We start from the raw sequence: 20,367 nt of genomic DNA, 5'->3' as shown, positions 1-20,367 counted from the left end.
AATAGTATCCAATGTCCGGTTAAGCTTCATGTGTATACTTGTCTCAACTATCATATAACCAAAACTCAACCATCATTTGTTGCCATTTTTGGAGGAAAGAAAAAAAAGCTAACGTATCACTGGACAAGAAGACTATTTCTCTCCTTTAATTCTACTCAAGTGCAACTATGTTTTGTCTCTTTGTCAAAATAAGGATGGTTCATTGCTTCCTTAGCAGAAATTCTCTTTGATGGATTATACTGCAACATTCTCTACCCATTAAGCATATTTAATCATGAGGAGAAATGGATACAACTTAAAAATATGATAGTAAATTGTCCAACATACAGCAACTTACAGATAACAAGTCTAATCCATGCTTATCCATATTAGGAACAACCTCTGACAAATCTCTAGGGCAATACTGTGGATACTTATGTCCATGCCAATATTTGTGGGTGGACAATCCTGGCCACAGCTCTTCACTAGGAGTTCCAAGCAACCTATTTATCAACAGATTCAATTTAGAAAATTCTTAAAACTTTTTGTACTTGTAAAAAATAAATATCTGTTGATATTGAATTAAAAGTGACACTGAGCTAAAGCCCTTGAAACCCTCACTTGAATATGTGATGAAGTTGTTGAATTTCGCCATTCCCTGCAAAGATAGGTTTTTTAATGTACATCTCAACTGCAAATTAGAGGATAATGTTGTGGTTGTCAGAAATGCTCATTTTATGTGGAGGAAGGAAATAAATATAACTGTCATTGATGTCTTCCAGTTTACCATTGCATATCTAAATTTTTAAGCCTGCAACTCATTCCCCATAATCCAGGAAACAACAACAAACAACAACATGCAAAATGACACAAGTGTTTTGATTAGAATGAAGGCATACCAAAAATGCAACCCATAGACCACATGTCAACTGGTGAAGAGTAGTGCTTACAACCCAGAAGCACTTCAGGAGCTTTGTACCAAAGAGTCATGTCACGATCCTACCCATGATACATATAAATAAAATTTTAATTTATTTTAATCTTTACATATTTAACCCTACCATAACCTTTATTCCGCACATACTCTGCCATGACATATAGTTTATTCGGGCTATTAACATCATTAGGAATTTATCGTACCAACAACAGTCTATTCAAATGTCTGGTTTATAGTTTTGTTTGTATGCATCGTTTATATATATATTTGGCAACCGGATAAGTGCGCTGGCATATTGCTATGTGACCGGAGTAATATTCCGGCGTTGAGTTGTTGGGTTGCAATTAATTTTAAGGGCAGCTGTTTAATGCTCCCCAGCACAACTGGCCTGTCCCTCCTGCTCGACCATGTGAATACGCTGGATCCCGTACCCTCGTCCCTCACGCCTTTGGTTCCCGCTTCTTTTCAACGGCGTGGATCAACCGATCTGGATCCGAGGGTGGAGGTCTGTCGGAGGGTTTTAGGGTTCTTATTAAGTGGTTTGAGTTCCCACTCGGCTCATTTGGTCCCGACGCCGCTCCCGGGTTCAGCTTGTCTCTTCGCGCACCGGGTATTTCTTCCATTCACACCTCCACCGAGGTTTCATCTGCAACACAGGAGTTTCTCGTTCGATTTTCTGGGATTATTCCACACAGGTAATGGCATTTCTCACAGTTAAATCCATGATTTTACTATTATGATATTCTTTCATTACAGGTTTCTCCGTTGGTTTTACATGTGTATTAACAGCTCTCATATTTCTCTGGTGTATGAAGGTGATGCTATGGTGATGAAACTTTCCAATACGCAGGACGATGGGCCCTCGGCAACCTGACCTCCTTCACTGCATATCAGGTAAGCAATATCAAGCTCGTTGATTCCTGGGTGTGGTGTTTTGGGTTTTCCCCCTTTTTTCTGTTATGGCTACGAGATTTATACATACTCGTTTTTCTTTCATTGGCTTTTAGATTCCCTTAACCTGACCGAAGTTACCCAGGACAGGGTCCTTGAGGGTTTGCCTTCGAGGCTATTCATGAATTCTCATATTCTCAGATTTTGTGATCTCGGCTTGCCCTATTGGGTGGTGAGGAACAGTCAGTTCCTTTCACACAGGAGGTGCCTTAGCAGTCCCAGTAGTTGAGTTATCTCGGATGCCTTTCTGTCTTTTATGAATTATTATCTAGTTGTAATTATTTGAGTAACAAGTAGTAAAGACTACTAGTGGACTGGGTCGTGGAATATGGGACCTCTTTGCTTTTCAATGGATATTTTGTTTATATTTCCAGTTCGCCGTTTCCTAGAATTAATGCTTACTTTGTAAATGTCATTTTATTTCTAGGTTTCCTCGGAAGGTTTTAATAGTGGACTAAACTGTATTTCTGAGAGCCTTGGCTCCGGTGCTTTATGGACTTGTCACTCTGAAGTAGTTAATGCGATTTATAATATTGTCACAGTTGCTTATATGTGCTCTCAGGATTCTATGCTACGGCGGAACTGCCATTGTCTTTAGAGGAAAAACTAATGTATGCTATCAGTTCTGTTTTTGACATATTGTTCCTTTTCGAGCTGTTAAGATTCCTTACTGTTGATATGTATTGTTTATGATAAAAGAGTTATGGTTATTGCTGAGAATAAATGTTTTAGTTGGTTTGAACAGTAGAGTTCCTTCTGCTGTCGCATTTGCTACCGTGACTATGGTGAATCATACGGTTTGCATTTTCGTTGTTTCATTAGCTAAAGATATAGTAGCGTCTGGTTCTGGTTCATAACTTTCTCGAACCTTCTCTTAAGATTATTCACGTTCTTTACGGTTTAACAGTTACCTCTATCTATGTGTATTTTTTTATTTATATATAGTCGCTTCACAGTTTATGCAGACTGTCTTATTTGATATAATCTCATATGGCCTTCTAAATTCTTTTAATGAACATTCACACCGTAGATGTTAAGGTGTTTAGTTCCAACGAGTTTTTCTCACTACCGTTCTGGTAACCCCAGCTTGGGGCCCGCTATCCTACTCTCCTCTAAGATGAACAAACTCATGTCATCAAAAACTTATTTATTTTCTTTATATATGTAAATTAATTCCTCAGTATTCTATACAATGCAATTTGACCTCTGTTTTGTTTTCTTGGAGTTACTAATAAACATATCAGCATCAGGGTTCTTCTCAACAGTCATCTATTAATATTTTTGTAATATTTGTCTGAGCTAGGTAACATTACAGCAAGCATAATAATGATATAAAAATGATGTATATTTTTCAAATAATTTTCACAGCCATTCTATTGTATTTAGGCTACTGTAATTTTCAGTTAACAATAATATCTATATTCACTGTTGAAATGATTTCTCTAGAAGCTGCTACATACCTGGTCCGCCTGGTTTGTAGATATGCTTCAGAAGTTCACCTGTATTCCTTGTTTCTCTTGACCACCCAACCATGAGATCCATCGCCAAGACTGGAATCTCCCCCCGAGCTATCTTGCAGGCCCAAAGCCCTCAACAAGACACATGCAACTTGTGCCTGGTTATCTGGTCCTCACCAGACTTAACCAATTTTTCTCTTTTCTTTTCTGTCTGTCCTTACAGCACAAAATTTTTGTCTCTACCCTCCCTTTTCCCCTGGAGGCCTTTCCAGTTAGGGAGGGTAGTTTCATGCAGTTTTCACAACTGATTTCCTCTTCCAATCTTCCTTTCAGAAGTTGCCAGCATTTCAAGAAGTATATATTCCTTTTTAATATATATTTTAATTCACAATAATAAAAAACACAGTCTTTCAATTCTATCTTTTACCACAGTAAAATTCCAATATTTACATTTTCCGGGGTCATCACATCTCCCCCTCCTGAGATTGGACATCGTCCCGATGTCTGATTTTCACAAACAATTCCGGGTAAGCCTTTTTAATGAGCTCTTCATCTTCCCAAGTGGCCTCATCAGGCCCATAGTGCTGCCACTGCACTTTAACTTGGGTAATAGCTCGCTTCCGCAGCTGCACTTCTCTCCGGTCGAGGATGTTCAGTGGCTCGACCAGAACCTCGCCTTCCGGTTCGACCTGCAATCAACAACATTTCCAGTCATTTTCCTTTCTGGAATAAATTTTTAATTAGATCAACCGGATTAGTTCTTACCCGTATATCCTACCATTTGATCACATGTTTAGGGTCGTAAATGTATTTTTTTAGTATAGAAACATGGAAGACATTGTGGATTCTAATATGGCTTGGCAGGGCGAGTTGGTAAGCTACCGGCCCAACTCTTGCCAAGACCTGGAAAGGTCCAAAATAACGGGGTGCAAGTTTGGCACAACCGCTCCATTGCAGGGTACTCTTTCTGGCTTGGATCCTCACATAAACATGGTCACCGACCTGGTATTCTTTGAACCTTCTTTTCCGATCAGCAAAGCTCTTTTGTCTGTCCTGAGCAGCCTTTAAATTAGTACGTACCCTTTTTACCATGTCCTCCATTTCTTTGAGCATTTCTGGCCCCAATCTTAATTTATCCTCAGGTCCACCCCAGCTTGAGGGTGTACGGCATTTCCGCCCATACAAGACTTCAAAGGGGCTCATTTGTGTTGACGTGTGATATCCGTTATTATATGCGAATTCAACCAAATGTAAATATTCCTCCCACTGGGTTGGTTTCTGCATTACGCATGCTCTTAACATGTCCTCCACCACTTGGTTCACTCGTTCTGTTTGACTGTCGGTCTGGGGATGATAGGTTGTGCTGAAATTCAGCTGTGTTCCCAGTTCGGTAAACAATGCTCTCCAAAAGGTTGACGTGAATTTTACATCACGGTCAGATATTATTGTCTTCGGAAGTCCATGCAGTTTGAACACATTCTGCATAAAAATGTGAGCAATTTGCACAGCCCTGTAAGTGGACTGCACGGGTATAAAGTGTGCTGCCTTACTCAGTTTGTCTACCACTACCATAATAGAATCATTGTTCTTCTTTGTCCGAGGCAATCCTGTTATGAAATCCATAGAAATAGTTTCCCATTTCCACTCCGGAATGGGTAAAGGTTGTAATAGCCCTGCTGGGTGCAGATGCTCCGCTTTAATCTGTTGACACTCCAAACACCGTGCTAAGTATTCAGCTACATTCTTTTTCATTCCTGGCCAATGGTATTCTTTTCGAAGTGCGGTGATCATTTTTTGGTACCCCGGATGTCCTGCATAGTGGCTGATGTGAAACTCATCCAAAATCAGATTTTTAAGACTATTTTTATTAGGTACATACAGCCTCTTATTATAATACAGCATTCCAGCATCATCTAATTCATATCCCTGCTGATTTTTTCCGCTGGAAAGTTGTTGTACCTACTGTTTTATTTGCTGGTATTCAGCATCTTGATCTGCTGTTGTTTTTATCATTTCAATCAAGGGATTCTTCCATTTACTGGACGAAATTTCATACAAGCATTGCACCTTCCGACTTAATGCGTCGGCCACGCGGTTCTCCTTCCCTTTCAAATGCTTAATTTCAAAATCAAATCCACTTAAAAAATCTGCCCAGCGGGCTTGCCTCGTATTTAAGGTAGGTTGGCTGAAGTAATTTGTCAGACTGTGGTGGTCTGTTAGCAACAGAAATTTTCTCCCCATGAGATAATGCTGCCACATTTTCAGTGCGTGTATGACGGCTGCTAATTCTAAATCATAGGCAGAATATTTCTGCTCATGCTCCTTTAGCTTTCTTGATTCGTAAGCGATCACTCTTCCTTCTTGCATCAACACACCGCCCACACCCTCCTTACTTGCATCAGTACATACCACGTAATCCTTATTAGGATCAGCTATACTCAAGATGGGTGCTGTGGTGAGTAAATGTTTAAGTTGCTCAAAGCTTCGCTGACACTCTGAGGTCCATTTGAATACCCTTCCTTTTTTCTGTAAGGAGGTGATAGGGTATGCTACCCTTGAAAAACCTTCCACGAATCTTCTATAATAACCAGCTAACCCCATAAAGGACCTGATGTCTGCCACATCCTTTGGTACGGGCCATTCCATTATGGTCCTTATCTTTTCAGGGTCCACTGCAATCCCCTCTTTTGTGATTATATGGCCTAAATACTGTATTTCCTCCTTGAAGAAATCACACTTGCTGAACTTAGCATACAACTGGTGTTCTCGGAGAGTTTGTAGTACTAACCTGAGATGCTCCTCGTGCTCCTCCTTAGAACGAGAGTATATCAGAATATCATCAATGAATATCAGCACAAATTTATCCAAGAACCCATGAAACACGTTGTTCATTAAACACATAAAGGTGGCGGGTGCGTTGGTCAACCCAAAAGGTAGCACTACAAACTCGTAGTGCCCATACCGTGTTCTGAAAGTTGTTTTAGCAATATCTTCCTCCTTAATCCTAATCTGGTGGTAACCTGATCGCAGATCGATCTTAGAGAACACTGTCGCACCCTTCACTTGATCGAAAAGTTCATCAATCCGAGGTAAAGGATATTTATTTTTGATCGTGAGCTTGTTCAGCTGACGATAGTCTATACACATTCGAAGAGTTCCGTCTTTTTTCTTGACAAATAACACTGGGGCTCCCCATGGAGATACACTGGGGCGAATATAATTTTTGTCTAGCAGCTCTTGTAGTTGCATTTTTAATTCTGTCAATTCAGGTACGCTCATTCTATAAGGTGCCCGCGACACTGGTGCTGCCCCCGGTGTCAATTCGATGGTAAAGTCTATATCTCTTTTAGGTGGCAGCCCGGGTATCTCCTCTGGAAAAACATCCGCAAATTCTTGTATTACAGGAATGTTTTCCAGCGTGGCTGTTTTATCCTTTGAATTTGCATAGCCTACCTGAATGGCATAAATTTGACATCTTTTTCTGATACATTTAGCTAGTTGGGATGCAGTGATCGGCCGGATCTGCACGGGGCGCTTAATCCCTTGCATTTCCTGCTTCTCTCCAAAGTCATCTTTGTAATAAATGGTTTTCGTTTTGCAGTTTACTAGTGACCAGTGTTTCTCTAACCAATCCATCCCAATCAGAACATCATATGAGCCCAGAGGAAGTACATTCAAATCTGCCACTACTGGCTGTCCCGCTATGGTTAAAGAGCAGTTATTAATTTTTGCCAAGACTCGTCTCTTGGCCCCCGTAGCTAGCTGTACCAGCCATGGATTCTTGAATTTTTCAGGTTGTAGCTTACATTGTTCTACTATCTTTGGGCTAATATAACTTAAAGTAGCTCCTGGATCAATTAGAACAGCTATAGAAAGATCTGAAATTTTACCTTCAAATTCCACCATAGTCGGCTGGTATTCCGCCTGACGATCGTCCAGGGCTGCGTTAATCCTTGGTACACTATGTCCCACATCGCCAACGGTCGATGCTTCATGGATCTGAGATATCTGATCAGTTCCTTTCCGCTGCAGGCAGTTTTTGACGTAGTGTGGTCCTCCACAACCCCAACATTGAACTGGGGGTCTGGCCATTCCTTCGCCCTCCAGCCTGACAGGCTGTTCACTCACTCTAGATTCACTGATTGGCTTAGACCTGAGTGAACCTCTTTGTATAGTTCTGTTGTTCTGCCCTTTACTAATTCCCTTACTTCCACTGCTGCGACTTCCTTTACTATTCCCAACTGTTTTATTACCTCTTTTTTCATTCCATCTTTTGTTTGGAGCATCTCCTTTCTATTTATTCTGCTGGTAGCAGATTCTAGCCTTGCAGATAGCTTCATCCATCGTCCTAGGATTGTCAAACTCAATCCTTTCTCGTATGTATAGGGGTAAACTACTAACAAATCTTTGCACCTTGGCTTTTTCTTCTTTAATATAGGGCACATAGCGAAGTAGGGAGGTAAAACGGTTGATAAACTCGTCCATAGTCTATTGTCCCAACCGTAAATCGTGGAATTCCCTTGCTTTTTCATCATAGAAGCGCTCGGTCAGATATCTTTCTTTGAAGTATTTCTGAAACTTCTCCCATGTTATGGTCCGTTCGCTTACCCCCTTGACGATCTTAACTTCCTCCCACCACAGGGTTGCTTTACCTTGTAACTGAAAGATGGCCAATCGTGCCTTCAGGTTGTGGTCATATTCATACAGCTGAAAATATTTGTTCATGTTAATTAACCATGCTTCAGCCGCTTCTTCCTGTTCCCCATCAAAATGTGGGGGTTTAATTTTTCGAAATTCTCCCTGTAGTTCCACTCTCTGACGTTTTGAAGTCTGCTGTTCGGATGCATTATCAGAATGGTCCTCCCTTTCTTCTGATTTTTCAGGTTTTGTTTGATAATTTCGTTCTTCTGTCATCCTCTGCTGTTCTGCACTAGGATTAGCTAGTGGTGGGTTCTGCCTGTCTGACAAACTCTTCAAAATTCTTTCTTGTTCCACCGTCAGTCGTGCATTATCCTCTCGTAATCGTGCCATCTCATTCTTCAGTTCCTGAACCGTCTCTAGTATTGCAAGGTTCGTGCTACGTGTCTCCTCGCCAAGCTGTACCCACAGCTCTGGGTTATCCCTAGGATTTACTGCAGGTTCCTGACCTGCCATCGATCTATGCGGAGCACTGCCAGCTCTCTGCATATTCACTGTTTCTGTCTATTGTCTATTTGCTGTTGTTTTCCTGTGTCTCAACCCTAGAAATGGAACAAGAAGAGGAGTTAGCTAGATTAGTTGTCCTTCTTACAAATATAATGAGATGGTTATCTGTACATTGCTTGTTTTTTTTTTTTTTTTTACATGTTGTTCCAGAGGTCACAGTATTGTAACTTTGCTCTGATACCAAATTGTCACGATCCTACCCATGATACATATAAATAAAATTTTAATTTATTTTAATCTTTACATATTTAACCCTACCATAACCTTTATTCCGCACATACTCTGCCATGACATATAGTTTATTCGGGCTATTAACATCATTAGGAATTTATCGTACCAACGACAGTCTATTCAAATGTCTGGTTTATAGTTTTGTTTGTATGCATCGTTTATATATATATATATATATATATATATATATATATACATATACATATACATATACATATACATATACATATACATATACATATACATATATATATATATATATATATTTGGCAACCGGATAAGTGTGCTGGCATATTGCTATGTGACCGGAGTAATATTCCGGTGTTAAGTTGTTGGGTTGCAATTAATTTTAAGGGCAGTTGTTTAATGCTCCCCAGCACAATTGGTTTGTCCCTCCTGCTCGACCATGTGAATACGCTGGATCCTGTACCCTCGTCACTCGCGCCTTTGGTTCCCACTTCTTTTCAACGGCGTGGATCAATCGATCTGGATCCAAGGGTGGAGGTCTGTCGGAGGGTTTTAGGGTTCTTATTAAGTGGTTTGAGTTCCCACTCGGCTCATTTGGTCCCGACGCCGCTCCCGGGTTCAGCTTGTCTCTTCGCGCACCGGGTATTTCTTCCATTCACACCTCCACCGAGGTTTCATCTGCAACACAGGAGTTTCTCGTTCGATTTTCCGGGATTATTCCACACAGGTAATGGCATTTCTCACAGTTAAATCCATGATTTTACTATTATGATATTCTTTCATTACAGGTCTCTCTGTTGGTTTTACATGTGTATTAACAGCTCTCGTATTTCTCTGGTGTATGAAGGTGATGCTATGGTGATGAAACTTTCCAATACGCAGGACGATGGGCCCTCGGCAACCCGACCTCCTTCGCTGCATATCAGGTAAGCAATATCAAGCTCGTTGATTCCTGGGTGCGGTGTTTGGGGTTTTCCCCCTTTTGTCTGTTGTGGCTACGAGATTTATACATACTCGTTTTTCTTTCACTGGCTTTCAGATTCCCTTAACCTGACCGAAGTTACCCAGGACAGGGTCCTTGAGGGTTTGCCTCCGAGGCTATTCATGAATTCTCATATTCTCAGGTTTTGTGATCTCGGCTTGCCCTATTGGGTTGTGAGGAACAGTCAGTTCCTTTCACACGGGAGGTGCCTTAGCAGTCCCAGTAGTTGAATTATCTCGGATGCCTTTCTGTCTTTTATGAATTATTATCCAGTTGTAATTATTTGAGTAACAAGTAGTAAAGACTACTAGTGGACTGGGTCGTGGAATATGGGACCTCTCTGTTTTTCAATGGATATTTTGTTTATATTTCCAGTTCGCCGTTTCCTGGAATTAATGCTTACTCTGTAAATGTCATTTTATTTCTGGGTTTCCTCGGAAGGTTTTAATAGCGGACTAAACTGTATTTCTGAGAGCCTTGGCTCCGGTGCTTTGTGGACTTGTCACTCTGAAGTAGTTAATGCGATTTATAATATTGCCACAGTTGCTTATATGTGCTCTCAGGATTCTATGCTACGGCGGAACTGCCATTGTCTTTAGAGGAAAAACTAATGTATGCTGTCTGTTTTGTTTTCGACATATTGTTCCTTTTCGAGCTGTTAAGATTCCTTACTGTCGATATGTATTGTTTATGATAAAAGAGTTATGGTTATTGCTGAGAATAAATGTTTTAGTTGGTTTGAACAGTAGATTTCCTTCTGCTGTCGCATTTGCTACCGTGACTATGGTGAATCATGCGGTTTGCATTTTCGTTGTTTCATTAACTAAAGATACAGTAGAGTCTGGTTCTGGTTCATAACTTTCTCGAACCTTCTCTTAAGATTATTCACGTTCTTTACGGTTTAACAGTTACCTCTGTCTATGTGTATTTTTTTATTTATATATAGTCGCTTCACAGTTTATGCAGATTGTCTTATTTGATATAATCTCATATGGCCTTCTAAATACTTTTAATAAACATTCACACCGTAGATGTTAAGGTGTTTAGTTCCAACGAGTTTTTCTCACTACCGTTTTGGTAACCCCGGCTTAGGCCCGCTATCCTACTCTCCTCTAAGATGAACAAACTCATGTCATCAAAAACTTATTTATTTTCTTTATATATGTAAATTAATTCCTCAGTATTCTATACAGTGCAATTTGACCTCCGTTTTGTTTTCTTGGAGTTACTAATAAACATATCAGCATCAGGGTTCTTCTCAACAGTCATCTATTAATATTTCTGTAATATTTGTCTGAGCCAGGTAACATTACAACAAGCATAATAATGATATAAGAATGTATATTTTTCAAATAATTTTCACAGCCATTCTACTGTATTTAGGCTACTGTAATTTTCAGTTAACAATAATATCTATATTCACTGTTGAAATGATTTCTCCAGAAGCTGCTACATACCTGGTCCGCCTGGTTTGTAGATACGCTTCAGAAGTTCACCTGTATTCTTTGTTTTCTCTTGACCACCCAACCATGAGATCCATCGCCAAGACTGGAATCTCCCCCCGAGCTATCTTGCAGGCCCAAAGCCCTCAACAAGACACATGCAACTTGTGCCTGGTTATCTGGTCCTCACCAGACTTAACCAATTTTTCTCTTTTCTTTTTTGTCTGTCCTTACAGCACAAAATTTTTGTCTCTACTCTCCCTTTTGCCCTGGAAGCCTTTCCATTTAGGGAGGGTAGTTTCATGCAGTTTTCACAACTGATTTCCTCTTCCAATCTTCCTTTCAGAAGTTGCCAGCATTTCATGAAGTATATATTCCTTTTTAATATATATTTTAATTCACAATAAAAAAAAAAACAGTCTTTCAATTCTATCTTTTACCACAGTAAAATTCCAATATTTACATTTTCCGGGGTTATCACAAGTCAAAATCTGTAGCAAGTAGTAATAGTATTGGATTTCTTTTATAGCTCAAAAAAACTGGCAATTAGGCTTTCCTATGACTTCACAAGATTGAAATTTATAACCTAACCTCACGACTGTATGGGTCCATCGGAACAGTAAAAGCCCTTCCATGCCCAAGATCTGTTATCTTGAGCAAACATTTCCCCTTGTCCATGAGAATATTTTGAGGCTTTAGATCCCTGCACAACTACTCGTTGCTGTTATCAAAATGTTTGAGTCTTGACCAAGCTACATGAAATGCAAATATTTAAAAGCCTTCTTATTTTTTTTTATCAGATTGGTCTAAAGTATTAGAATTAGTTTAGCTGTTATCAACATCTTTTGACCAAAAGATTAAATGTATTAAATTGGAAGAAGTAATTGAGTTTATTTATGGGAGTGGGTTATTAGTTTTTCTTATCTAGATTTAGTTCTTACCATAAATATGATAAATTTTACTGTAATGACTTCGATAACATCTTGTTATCGAGTTAAAAAATCCTTACCAAATTAATATAAAAATATTGTATTTATTTTAGAATATAAAATATTGTATTTATTTTATTCTAATGTGGTAAATCAAACCAGCAAAGATTAAATTTGTTGAAGTGGAGTTGGTGGCATGTCAAATCATCTGTCAAAATACAATTTAACACGTTGGAAGTGACGATTGCAGAGAAAAAAAAACCAACTATAATGTTTAATTCCTTTCACATTGAAGAGCCGGTAAAATTGGTCTTATTTTAAAGTATCTAATGAAATATAATCAAGCATACGGATCATTAGAATTTTTTAAATATATATACTAAGGATATTTCGATATATACACGCACATCTACTTTGATGAAGAATCTTTTACATACCTACCAATATATATGTTGTTTTTATTTTTTTTTATCTTTTTTTAAATTAAAGGTTTGACTTTTGATTTATAAATTATTTTAAGAATTTAATATTTTTTTTCAACATTTAGCATGGATAATATTCATTTATATCCTTAAACAATAAAATAAACCAATTCAATAAAGTTACAATAAAAATAAACCTATACAATAGAGTTTAAGCTGAAAAGAACAGTCAAACAGATATGTTTTCCTAAATTTTTGATAGAAATATTTTTTTCACAGTTCTCAAATACCCTAAGGTTTTAAAGTTCTTGAATCAATCTATAAACAAAAAAAATCTACTGAACAAATTGGAAACAACCATATTTATTTTGCTGAATTCAAACTAGGGGCAGTAGAATTATCTTTTCACAGTTATTAAATACCGTAAGTTTTCAAAGCCTTTGAATCAATCTATAAACAAAAAAACCTACTGAATAAACTGGAAACAAGCATATTTATTTTGCTGAATTCCAACGAGGGGTAGCCAGGAAGGTGCATTTTGTAGCATCATTGTTTACCTTAAGTAAAAATCTAACTATCCAAATGGACCCGCTAATGAAAAAACAGTATAAGCAGTTTGGGGCTGAATTGAAGTCTGAGTAAATTTTGGCAAGCAGGTTTGAAAACAGAATAAGTAGTTAGGGTTACCTGCAAGTCTACTTTTAGCAGCAGGTTTGAAAACAGAATAAGTAGTTGGGGTTACCTGCAAGTCGACTTTTGGCAGCAGGTTTGAAAACATAATAAGTAGTTGGGGTTACCTGCGAGTCTACTTTTGGCAGCAGGTTAGTGGTGTAAAAACCCATAAATCCTAATGTAGCAATCAAGGTTGGGACAGGCCTGGGTGGTGCATATTAGCCGAATAATCAAGCAATGCAACTGGGTTTCAAATGTGAATGTTTGGGTTTCAAATAAATCTACAAATTAAAATTGAAACCAAATAACCTGTGCATTATTCCATGACTGTGACAATGAGCAACGCCCTTCAACAACTGGTACATGAAGCTCTGCATTTCATAGGCCCCAAAAAGCCCAGTGCATTAATCTCTTCAGTGAAATTCAGCAAAACATAAAAAACCAGGTTATCAATCTCTTCAATGAAATTCAGCATAACATGAAAACCAGTGACACCAGCCAAAGTACCTTGACAATATGAAGCGGCATGCCATCCCCATTTTTGGAGAACGAATGAATATATTGAAAAAGATCACAATCCAAATATTCCAGCACCAGATTTAGCACGGATTTGCCACATTCAGTTTGGGTGTGCTCCACATCCAACAACCTGCTCTAATAACTCTGTGTTACTCACAGAAATTGCTGTAAAAAAAAATCTTAACTTACAGCCCAAAGATCATCAATACCGAATATTTCACAAACAGAACTTTATATGAGATGACATACCTTGATCAACAGCGGAAGATGTAATGGCTGCCATCTACTTTGATCTGACTCCTGACTGTTCCTCTTCTTCAGAATTCAGTTTCTCTCCTCTTGCCCTCACTTTCTTTATGTGCTTCTTGATGGAGAAGAATGCAACTCTTGTGTGTGGGAGAGAGAGGACCCAATCCTTTATATATTATTTAACTCTAATCTGGTACGTCCATCATATACCAATTCAACGCTTAAGATCTAATGCTTTAGATTAGAAACTGCTTTAGGATAAAATCTAAATGCTTTAAGATTAGATCGGGTCACATTAAGATTAGAAACTGCTTTAACGTTAAAAAGCAATGAGCCTTTTGCTGTTTCTAATAGTAGTTTCTAACATTCTCCCACTTGACCCGACTATTCATAATATTAAGTGTTGAACATCATACTATGATAAATTGCTGAGAGTTATGGCGGTTGTGCACTATTAATTCAATGCATTCCCTTCCATATACTACAATACCAGCAATCCATCAATTCATACTCATAATTTATATAAAACAGCATAATGGTCCACATAATGTCTTATATCATAATGATTAAACATAATATCTTTATAAGACTCTTTCTTGTTTAAAATTACATAAAATACGTATTACTACATTAAAACAAGAAACACATGATTGTATATCAGAAACACATAAAAGAGCTCAGAATGTCACACATCAATTATCATTAATACAACCAAGACCCATTCTTTGAACATGTTCCTTAAATTGTCTTGGTTGTAACCCTTTCGTCAAAGGGTCTGTAATCATAAGTTCTGTCCTGATGTGCATGATTGACATTCTTTGTTTCTGAACCTCATCTTTCACAACAAGATACTTCAGTTCCATATGTTTGGCACCTTTAGAGTACTTGTCGTTCTTTGAGAAAAATACTGCTGCAGAGTTATCACAATAAATTTTCAGCGGCTTGCTAATGGTGTCGACAACCGCAAGTCCTGAAATAAAGTTCCGCAACCATAATGCATGAATTGTGGCTTCAAAATATGCCACAAATTCTGCCTCCATAGTGGATGAAGCAACGATAGTCTGTTTCGCACTTTTCCATGATATGGCACCTTGAGCAAACATAAACAGGTAACCAAAAGTCGATTTTCTAGTATCAATGCATCCAGCAAAATCTGAATCGCTATATCCAATCACTTCCGATTCATTGGATGAGCATGTAATCTTTCGTTGAGAGAAATTCCTTAGTCTCATGCAATATACTTAAATTATTTGCAGCAAGCAAGACGTCATCAACATAAAGGACCAGATAAATAAACTTGCTCCCACTGATCTTTCGGTATATACAGTGATCAACCGTATTTTCCTTAAAACCAAAAGATGTAATAATGGTATTGAACTTAATATACCACTGCCGGGATGCTTGTTTAAGCCCATACATTAACTTCTTAAGTTTACACACCAATTGTTCTTTACTTTCTTCAGAAAAACCCTCAGGTTGATCCATATAAACATCCTCATCAAGATCTCCATTCAGAAAAGCTGTTTTCACATCCATTTGATGCAACTCCAAATCATAATGAGCTACTAATGTCATTATTATTCTTAGTGAGTCCTTTTTCGAAACAGGAGAAAATGTCTCCTTGTAATCAACACCATCTTTCTGAGTGTAACCCTTAGCAACAAGTCTAGCTTTATACCGTTTGATATTACCACTAGAGTCGTGTTTGGTTAAAAAACCCATTTGCATCCGACTCTTTTACAGCCATGTGGTAACTCAACGAGATCCCAAACTTCATTCTGTTGCATGGATTTCAGTTCTTCTTTCATGGCATTAATCCATTCCTTTGACTCTTTACTTTCTACAGCATGTGAAAACGAAACTGGATCCTTATTGATTCCAATATCATAATCTGATTCTTGCATATAAACCACATAATCATTAGAAATAGTTGACCTACGATTTCTTTGAGGTCTTCTTAATGCTACTTGTTGTGGTTCATGCATATCAGCATTATGTAAGTCATTTCCTTCAGGAAGTACTTCTTCATTTATATGTTGTTCATTATCATCATGCTGTTATACAACAGCTGGAACAACATTTGGAGTAATAGTAGATGGAGGAACTATTCTAGGTAATGTAACATTTACCCTTGTTTCCTTTATTTCTACTATTTCTCTTCTAGTACTCCCACTGACTTCACCATTCTCAATGAATCTTGCATTACCAGTTTCTAATTGCCTCTCAACTTCATTTACAAACGTCTCAAGGACATTCACAAATATCAGTGTGTATTAGTTCAAGAAGCTGGCTGCTTCTAGTGGCTCCTTTCTTATTATGTTATTATGTTTGGTTTGTTTACCTTTAATACAATCCACACATAATTCTAGATCACTAAAGTCCAAATTTGACAAAATTTCATTACTTACTAATCTCATCATTCTTTCTTTGGATATATGACCTAGTCGTTTATGCCACAAGAAAGCAGAATTTTCATTCAACATGCTACGTTTTCATCCAACATTATTTACTACATTCAACAAGGAATTCGCATAAGTGTCATTCAGTTTCAATTTATATAAACCATCAATTAGAATACCAGAACCAACATTATCAGCATTCTTATATAAATTGAAACAACCAGATCCAATCATACATCTAAAACCAGAAATATCCAATTTACTTGCAGAAATAAGGTTTCTAGATAATGAAGGTACATAAAGGGTACTGTATAAGTTTAATACATATCCACTTTCTAGAATTAGACGATAAGTCTCTTTTTACAGATACGACATTGAACACTCTTTAGTTCCTTCTTTTCCTCATCCTGCCCATTCTTAGCAGGTGCCTTTTTCTTCTTGAAATGACTTGATTTTCCTTTCTTTTCTTTACCAGCTTTATTACTCACAAAACTTACTGAGTGATTCACTTGATTTTTCAAACGTCCTTCTTCCTGAACAAGACTACTGGCCAATTCATTAACATTCCACTTATCCTTTATAGTGTTATAGTTAATTTGAAAAGGTCCATATTCAGAAGGTAGCGAGTTCAGAATGAACTGGACAAGAAAAGAATCCTCTACTGTAAGTCCCAGGGAGTTTAACCTTGCTGCAATATTAGTCATCTCTATAATGTGCTCTTGCATAGTTCGCGACCCATCAAACTTCATGGTCGTGAGTTCTGCCATAAGAGTACCAGCGAGTGACTTATCAGCTGAACGAAAACGCTCTTCCACAGACTGCATATATTCCTTAGCACTTTCTGTTTGTGGAATTGTTGACTTGATGTTGTTAGCAACAGTCATCTTAATAAACATAAGGCTCAATCTGTTACTGTGTTCCCATGCTTTATGGTGTGATTTTTCTGCCTCAGTACTATCTCTTGTAAGAGCAGCAGGCTTATCCACAAGGAGTGCCAAGTCAAGATCCTGAATACCTAAATGGAAATTGACTTGTTCTTTCCATTCAGAAAAATTAACACCAGTGAACAATGTAACAGATGAAGCATGTGTATTCATGGTAACTCCTGCAAATTAAAAATGAAATCACTATAAGCTCATAACTAACGCGATTCAGATGTAGACATAATAGTATAATATAGCACTCCTTTGGGTAGATACTATCTTATACTCAACATAATTAAATACCAAAACATAAGCAGGTAATAAATATATTCAATCAAATAGAACTGACATCTTTGGATGATCAATATTTATTTAATCAAAATATCTATTAAACCTCATCATGTCAACTAGTTATAGAACAAGACTTTCCTTTGGGTAAGTTCTCAGGTTCTATCATTAGTGACGCCAGCTTTAATTGGTATTTTTTATAACTGGCAATTTCCATCAATAATCGTTATGTCAATTATGCACTAAATGATTATTCTGATTTTGACCACTTTGGTGATTAACAAAATCATAAATCTCATGTGCATAAATGATTTATAACACATACTTGATGCGAAACAACATTCTGATTTTGACCACTTTGGTGATCATAAATCTTATGTGCATAAATAATTTATAGCACATACCTTATGCAAAACAATCAGTCATAGAGCAATTACTTTTATGCCCAAAATTTCAAACAATTATTTTGGATTTCCATTACTGGAAAGGCATACGAATGCGTCATTCAAACAACAGATTGGACTTTCATTACCGGATCGGGATTCTTTATGCCGGAATCACATGAACGGTTCATTCAAACAACAGATTGGACATGCATTTCCGAAAAGGCATTCTTTATTTCGGTTTCATCAATTTAATTCAATACGAACTGTTCAAGTCTTTATTTTACGGCCTGGTGGAATGCGTGGACGTTTCAAATTCCTCTTGTCGGTGTTTAAGATTAAAGGTTTCGAAATCGGTACATGCTTGCCATTTATTTAAACAATGTTCGGACTCATTCAAACAATTCGATTGAATGGAGAATTCGTTCTGTTATCATCATAAAAATAAAAAAGGCTTGGCGTCCAAGTTAGTTTGACTGCTGACTGTGGCAGTTTCTTGAAAAAACGAAACTCTTAAATTCTTACCCGACAAAGAAACATTATACCCCATGCCTAGTCCAATCCACAGACTCTCAGTGAGGTCCAACAATATGAATCGTTCATTCTTATCTTAAACAAATTGTTGGAGGTTCTAGTCAAAGAGAATCATGAACTTGTCCGGCTGTCATAAGAATCCTATTATTTCCACCATGTTAACAAAGCGTATTGAATACGGTATGACAAAGTCCACTGGCAAAGCCATTTTCGGCCTCTGATTCGTGGAAAAGAAAAAGCAGAGAAATTGGGTAGACTGAGAAGTGATGGCGAGTGATCACGAGATATACATATCTCTCTTAAACATCACCGTCTCTTCCTCTTTATCACACCAACTGGTCACGCAAACCATAATATAACAACTCAGCACGCAAACTGCCAAATTCTTGATGAATTTGTAGTCGTATGGAAACAAAAAGAAGATCAAACATGGACTGTGAGGGGAGGCCATGTTGTGGGCTTGATTGTGTTTTTCACACAGGGTTTATTTTTTAGTTATAGCGGAGGGTTTTGATTAACATCATGAGTAAAGCACAGAACAGATCAATTGCAATCATAGGAAATATTCAGTTATTGATTGTGGCTCTGATACCAAATGTAAAAAGAAATCTTAACTTACAGCCCAAAGATCATCAATACCGAATATTTCACAAACAGAACTTTATATGAGATGACATACCTTGATCAACAGCGGAAGATGTAATGGCTGCCATCTACTTTGATCTGACTCCTGATTGTTCCTCTTCTTCAGAATTCGGTTTCTCTCCTCTTGCCCTCACTTTCTTTATGTGCTTCTTGATGGAGAAGAATGCAACTCTTGTGTGTGGGAGAGAGAGGACCCAATCCTTTATATATTATTTAACTCTAATCTGGTACGTCCATCATATACCAATTCAACGCTTAAGATCTAATGCTTTAGATTAGAAACTGCTTTAGGATAAAATCTAAATGCTTTAAGATTAGATCGGGTCACATTAAGATTAGAAACTGCTTTAACGTTAAAAAGCAATGAGCCTTTTGCTGTTTCTAATAGCAGTTTCTAACAATTGCGACTACCCATTATTAAAATACCAATGAAATCCCTGATATAACATACTTGACAATGTGAGGATTCCCCGACAGCATATGCAACAGAGAGATCTCTCTATAGGCATGGTAGGGAATTCCTTGCTCTTCTTCAAGTTTTAGTCTTTTAATGGCGACTATCTGTTCATAAGCTCTTTTGCTTCGCCCCTTGTAGACCTTCCCATTGCTTCCTTCTCCCACTTTCTCCACCATTTTGTACATGGTACACATGATGTGAATCCTTCGGATTACCTAACGCCTCGACAACTCTCTTGTTCACTCGAATTTGCTCTCAGAAATCATGTGTTCATTCTCAATTTAAATCTATTTGAAAGAAGAGAAGAGCAGGAAACGCAGTTGGACTTCTCATGCCCAGAAACTCAACCGTTCGACTGTCCATATGAGAACAATTTTTTAAAATTAACAATGGTCAATGCTTTCTTAGGCGAGCAACAAAGTTGGAAGCAAAAAAACATATAAGGATAACCTGGGTAATTTTTTTTTTTTCCTATAAAATACATGGAATTATTGTTAGAGGTTTCTGGAAACATATAAGGATAACCAGGGTAATCTTTTAAAACTTTTTTTCCTATAAAATACATGGAATTATGGTTAGAGGTTTCTGGACTATTGGTTTGGGATGATGGATGGAGTTACTATTTGAAATATTGGACAGATCACACTCATTACACTTTATACAGTGTTAGTCTAGAAATCTCTAACAATATAATTCACTGTGGAAATCTCCAATCACTTATATAAAATTAACTTAAAATAATATATTTAAAAATATTAATAAATCTAAATATTTTAATTTTATTATAAATACACTA

General features: G+C 37.6%; 1 protein-coding gene across 1 annotated transcript; it reads right to left on the bottom strand.

Moving 5' to 3' along the window:
* Positions 1-155: 155 nt before the first annotated feature.
* On the bottom strand, positions 156-19,896 carry LOC149232140 (cyclin-dependent kinase B2-1-like). Its single transcript, XM_089381840.1, has 8 exons — positions 19,566-19,896; positions 13,682-13,823; positions 13,484-13,545; positions 11,743-11,854; positions 879-978; positions 601-670; positions 338-482; positions 156-251 (listed from the first exon to the last, which is right to left on the bottom strand). The coding sequence occupies exons 1-8, from the start codon at positions 19,763-19,765 to the stop codon at positions 156-158; spliced, it is 927 nt and encodes a 308-aa protein (XP_089237966.1). The 5' UTR covers positions 19,766-19,896.
* Between the last annotated feature and the right edge of the window lie 471 nt (positions 19,897-20,367).

Source organism: Pinus tabuliformis, chromosome J, assembly GCF_031772625.1.
Source record: "Pinus tabuliformis cultivar Carrire ecotype Pingquan chromosome J, CPIR1, whole genome shotgun sequence".
Classification (NCBI taxonomy): domain Eukaryota; kingdom Viridiplantae; phylum Streptophyta; class Pinopsida; order Pinales; family Pinaceae; genus Pinus; species Pinus tabuliformis.
This window is presented reverse-complemented; position numbering and strand designations above follow the sequence as displayed.